The sequence below is a fragment of the Centruroides vittatus genome, unplaced genomic scaffold (genome assembly GCF_030686945.1).
Source record: "Centruroides vittatus isolate TY-2023 unplaced genomic scaffold, ASM3068694v2 contig_2186, whole genome shotgun sequence".
NCBI lineage: Eukaryota > Metazoa > Arthropoda > Arachnida > Scorpiones > Buthidae > Centruroides > Centruroides vittatus.
Window position 1 is genome coordinate 128,949 of NW_027121365.1, and position 6,000 is coordinate 134,948.

A 6,000-nucleotide genomic window follows, 5' to 3' on the forward strand; every position below is an offset into this window, starting at 1 on the left:
TCAGAAATAACGTTTGAAAAGTTTCAGCATACGTTAACAGAGATTGGTTGAAATATGACTATCTTAAGGACGATTGGATAAAAATGTAAAATTTAAATATTTTAAATTAAATATGTGTTTAGATACAGAAATATAAAAATTTAAACGTAATTTACACATTTTTGAGTATATTTTCTAACACAAAACTTTATTAATGTATATTTTGCAGGTTTATATATGTATAAAAATAATATTTATTCACTGTTAATACATGTTAAAATGTGTCTTAACATATTAAATCTAATTTATTCTGCGTCAATCTTGCTATTGAATAACATATTAAATACTTTTATTTAAAAAAAAACTCGCGAAATATGAATTGGTAGCTAGTATATCGTCGCAGGTAAAAACGATAATAGTAAATTTTTTTGCTAAAATTGTAGAAAAACAAGTTATTTAACTGATTTATTTTGTTTATACAAAATATATAAAAACACACGACAAAACACTCATCTTTTTTAAAGCATTAGACGAGTGAAAATAGGAAATTTACGAAGGGGGAAAACTACGTCCTTTAAAGATTAAGCTGTTAAAAAACCAAGAAGGGAGGAGGAAAAAAAATGTGTAAACACACATTCAGGCACAAGTAGTTGATAGTGAGTAGTTCGTGTGCTGCTACACCTTCAATAAAAGGATATGTGTCTAGTATTCGATAAGAGAGATCAAAATGAGTAGAAGTTTGCGTGACAAGTAACAATCTTCAAAAAGGCAAAAACGAATGTCTACTTTTTCGTTTCGTATCTTAACAGCAGATGGTCCTAATGTCACGTTTCTACACATAAACAGCGTCAATATATTTCTAAATAAGAGATTTTTAACTAAAACTTTGCATGTTTTTTCGGGGATTTTTAATCGTTCAAAATATAAAATTCTCTTATTCTCCGATAGTCTGTTTGTCTTAAACTCTAAGTTTTGAGTGTTATTTGCGATATAATGTGTGTTATTTTCGCATTTTAACGCAGTTTAATACACTTTATCTCATTCTAGTCTTCTTTTAACTATACTAAATACGTTCGAGCTTATTTAAACGTCTGTTCTTTAACGCTTGAACTAGTTTTAATGTGTATATGAACACGTTTATGCCAGTTTTAACGTATGGCAAAATCGTTTAACATAATTTATTGGGTTTTAGATGTTAACTTCTATTTTTTTTTTTTTTTTCTATATTATGTTGCCTACTGTACAATGTGGGGGTGCAAAACTTATCCTCCGTTAGAAAGTTTCTTATAACTAAATTAGTAGTAATTATAATTAATTTATATGGTTTTACTTGCAGATAGAGTACACAGTAAACCAGAAATGACCGGATCTCATCCTCTTAACACAACTGTGGAGTATGGAGGAACAGCTGTGTTTCAGTGTCGAGTCAAAAGCGATGTGCCTCCTCATGTTCAGGTACACATTATTTCTAAAGCATCTTGGTGCTCTAAAAACTCTTATATATTAAATGTAACATAATTATAAGTAATTATGCCAGAAATTTTAGATTTCTTTTTAGTTTAAATTATATAAAAAAGACTTTAATTACAATAAAACTTGAGGAACATATCTTTCAACGTCGAATCATTTTGTAATGTTCAAATATATATTCATAATTTCTAAAGATATATCTGGATTCAAACAATAATTTAAGATCTGGACATCCTGAAGAGTACCGTATTTAAGTACCGTATAAGAAATCTTCCTGCTTAACAATGATAAATTTAGAAATTGATTTTCTTGAGCAATGTGGAATTTAAGAAAGTCTCATCCTAAATAGTATTGAATGAAAGGTCTGTTCATCTTGAACAGTGCTGAATTTAGAAATCGATCAGCCTGATCACTCCAGTTTAAGAATAATCTAAACACTACTGGATTTATAAACCCTGAGCATTGTTGAATTAAAGAAGTAAAGACCCTTAACAGTTCTCAAATTCTTAAATGCCTTTTAGCTCCAAATCTTTCTTGAAAAAATAAATAAAAATAAAATAATTAAGATAAACACCTCAAGAAATAAATTTTCAATATTTAAAACTTCGTAGGCGACTACAAATTAATTTTTTTCCCTCTCTTTAAATTGTTTAAGAAGCTAGCTATTTACTTTAACGATAATTTTCTCTTCATTACATAGCAACTTAAAATGCTACTAAATCTTGTAATTTCGCATCATTTCTTAAAGCTTTAAAAGCACTTATCCATTGTTTATAGCCAAAAAATCTTCGTAAGGTAAGTATCGTAACTTATTACCTCATCACGTCACGCATACACGTAAGTCATTAGCTTTTATTGTCACGTTTATCTTAAGGTCTACTTACTCATTCACATCATTAATTACCCATTATAGAAAGGAGATTCATTAAAACTGTGTAAGAATCCACCTTCTTGATTTATTGGGGTCATTAAAAGTGTTTTCTTCACCTTCATCATTTACTTAGCGCCGCACCCTGCCTCTATCTACTTACTCTTCATCTATCTACAAGAAAACATTCCTCTTGAGTTGAGGGAAGAAAAACACGTGTGTTGCTATAGTTACTACCGAGATGAAAATATATATAATTTTTCGAATTTTGACAAGAAAATTTACTTTAAAATCGTTAATTTAATTGTTAAATACAACGTAACATTTAAATTTCTGTAAATTTTCTTTAATTTCGTCGTCCGGTGTTACGCTAAGTAAATTATATTTAAAAGGATTTTTGTATATTGAGATAGTGAATTTCTGATTAAGCAGCAAAGAAATTAATGTAATTGCTGTTTAATTTAGCTTTCTGCTCAAGTTTTTTATTCTCATTTGAAGCAATATTTATTGTAAATTTTTACTTTCAAGTTAATTTAAATTATAAATATAATTTTATGCTAAACGAATTGCTGTTTCTTCAAAAACAAAGAAAAATATTGCTTGAAATATGGTTGATTTGATTCGAATCCTTATAATTTTCCTATATTTAGACCAATAGTGGCTCATAATTTAGTGCTTTTCCTATTTAGACGTGACTACTCATATTGAAAAATTTAATTATTTGATTCCATGATCTTTAACTTAAAATTTTTACAGCTTTTCAACATTTTTCTCTAATGACATTATACATTTCTAATAATCAAAGTACTTCTCTTGAGCTGTATTTGTAATATTTTCCTGTAACACGTATTTATTTTTCACATAAAATTCCTCTTTTAAATCTTTCAAACTTCGTCTAGAATTAACCAAAAAAATCATAACTGAAAGATTATAAGATTCATAATCCATACCCGTTCGAAAATTCGACTTTAATGGATTAATTTAGCAAAAATTTCCGAATCTTCTAACATTGTTTAAGCTACTTAAAAGTTAGTTAATTCCGTTTATTCTAAGAAAAGTTTCCTACAATATAATACTTACTTAATCTATTCTCTTTACAAATCGATAAAGGCTTTCAGTTGTTTACTATAAATTACTGTATAACCCTCTTCCATGATAATTACCATGCCATAATTCCTATAATCTCCGATGGTCAGTTATTATATTCGGCTATACATCACTGAATATGAACTGAAGATGCCCATGGGTGCTTTTGCAAGAGAGGAGGATGGGATTGAAGTAATCTAGTTAAATTCCCAAAGCTTACTTCACTCCCCACCCCCTCGACTATAAATTCTTTATTTAACGTATTAAATTCGGTTTCATCTAAAAATAATCGTAATAATAATTGTATTTTTATAGTGGTTAAAGAAAATTAATGAAGAAGATCCAGAGAACAATGAAGAGAATAAGAATATAATAAATGTACAGAATGAATATTTTCGAGTGTTAAAATCTACAGAAGTAATGGAAAGACCAGATGGGTCATTTCTCAACAAGCTGCTGATTGTAGATGCTAAGGAACAAGATTCTGGAAAATATATATGTTTGGGAGCTAATACTATTGGATACAGTTTTCGCAGTGCCTTTCTCACCGTCCTTTCTAGTAAGTGTGTTTTTACAGGTTTGTATTCTTTAGCAAAACTTTGTTGAAGGTTCTAAACTTTAATAGAATTACAGATTTTTCTGGGGTTGAGTTTCTGTTAGGATTAGGATCTTAATTAATGATAATTCTGCAGCAACAGATTTCAATCGATACGCTTGGTCTTGTGCTGAATTGCTAGAAAATCAAGTGAATCTGTTTAACTTGTACCTGTTTGTGATCGATATTTGCAATGAGATTGCTTCATTTGTGCTTGTATCTGTTTATTATGTAATTTAAGAAGAAAATATGAAAAGGAATTTAAATTACACAGCTTAAGTTGCAATCGTGATGATGCTATTTGGATCGTCGTTTCAATTTATTTGTTTTAAAATTTATATAATTTAACGTAGAGGCAGAGTGTATAGTTGAATGCACAGCAATAAATACAGTATAATATATAGCAGATACATAGCACATCCCTTGAGAAATTTATCAAAGAATTTTTCTACATTATTCTGATAAAAATCTCCTGAAAATTGAAATTTGGAAAAAGATTTCACGTATTTTTTATTGTTTTATATCATTTTTTAATAATTTTCATGATCTTATATGAATTTTTCAATATAAACATGTAAACAATTTACCAGCGATGTTCTTATGAACATGGTCCTCTGGTTTTTATGTGTCCTCTTGTTTGTATATGGATCCAAAAACTAGTAATAAAGTTAGAAATTAGATAATGTAACACCCGATTTCTGGAGGATTTTACTAATTTATTTAAAAATTTTTCCATTTACAGAACCACAAGATCATCACATCCCTACAACAGTGACCACGCTTCCATTTCCCATCATCATAGCTGTGATTGTCGTTTAGCGCTGTGGTCCTGGCTGCAGTAGTAGCTCTTTTGATCCACTGCAGAAAACGCAGACAGGTAGTCCAACGCCCACGTCCTGCACCCACGTCCAAAGCACGCATAACCATGGAGACGAAGCATGCCTATTTGGGTATGGCATATAACCCAGAGATGGTGACACTTAAAACTAGCAATGGGCTACCAGCAACTACAAGACTGTACATTCCTTCGAACACGAGTTCGTCACCGGGTCCTCCTGGTTCTCTCTGTCTTTGATGTGTTTTTTTTTCTTTATTTTGAACGTGTCCTATTTATTGATGAGTGAGAACGTTTTGTGTTTTTTTAAGTCGTCCACGTACTACATGGTTACAAGTGTTTGAAAGTTTAACCTGTATGTTTAAACATAAAAAATAAAGAATTTTGTGGAAAGAAAAGCAAAATAACAACACGATAAGACAGACAGACGCACAGCTTGAGAAGTTTTGCAGATATCTTTTGACAAACGAGGAATAACAACATAGTCCTAGATTTGGAACTTGCTCAACTATGTTATGTTGTTCGTGTTATCTTCCATCCATCCAATGTTTTCGTGTAGTAAAATTATTAAAAAAGAAAGGAGTCACGTTTGAGAATATGAAATGTTGGTAAATTCGGAACTGTAAAACGATTTTTGTGAAATCGATGTCGATCCTGAGATCTGTTCTCGAATGTCCATCATCCCGTGTTTATTATTTGTCAAAATATCAGAGAATAAAATTTAATATCCTATGTTATAGTAATTTTTGAAATTTATTTCTTCTCTTCTGACGTAAAATTTTCAAATGACGCATGGATACGACTCACTGGTGGCCCGGTGGTAAAATCACTAAACTCGGGTCGCAGGTACTCGTCTCGCGAAACATGCTGGCCACGTGGAGTTTTCTGGATTTTTTCACGTGTTTAATATCTATCAGGGGCTAGTTTATCACATAACGTAGTGTTGCGTTGCCTTATTCCATTAATTTATCCACCCATATTGATACGTTCAGTTTTTATGCGAGTTTCCATCGAGTGCTAACTTCAAACTAAATTCTTTCGTGAAATTATGGACAAATTAAACAAAATGAAAGTAAACTAACAATAAAGTTATGCCTATTCGAAAATATCTTAATAAAAATTTTAATTTTCTTTAATTATGTTCGGCAAAACGAAAGAAAAGTAACG

The 6,000-nt window shown here is 30.4% G+C and overlaps 1 protein-coding gene across 2 annotated transcripts in view; it reads left to right on the forward strand.

Moving 5' to 3' along the window:
* The window catches only part of LOC136970800 (fibroblast growth factor receptor-like 1), a 97,963-nt gene extending 93,015 nt beyond the window's left edge, over positions 1-4,948 (forward strand). For both annotated transcript variants that reach the window (XM_067265254.1, XM_067265253.1), the window contains exons 6-8: positions 1,316-1,434; positions 3,719-3,962; positions 4,741-4,948. In XM_067265254.1, the coding sequence (XP_067121355.1) occupies positions 1,316-1,434; positions 3,719-3,962; positions 4,741-4,817 (440 nt within the window). In that variant the 3' untranslated portion in view covers positions 4,818-4,948. The remainder of the gene's footprint in view (positions 1-1,315; positions 1,435-3,718; positions 3,963-4,740) is intronic.
* Positions 4,949-6,000: the final 1,052 nt, after the last annotated feature.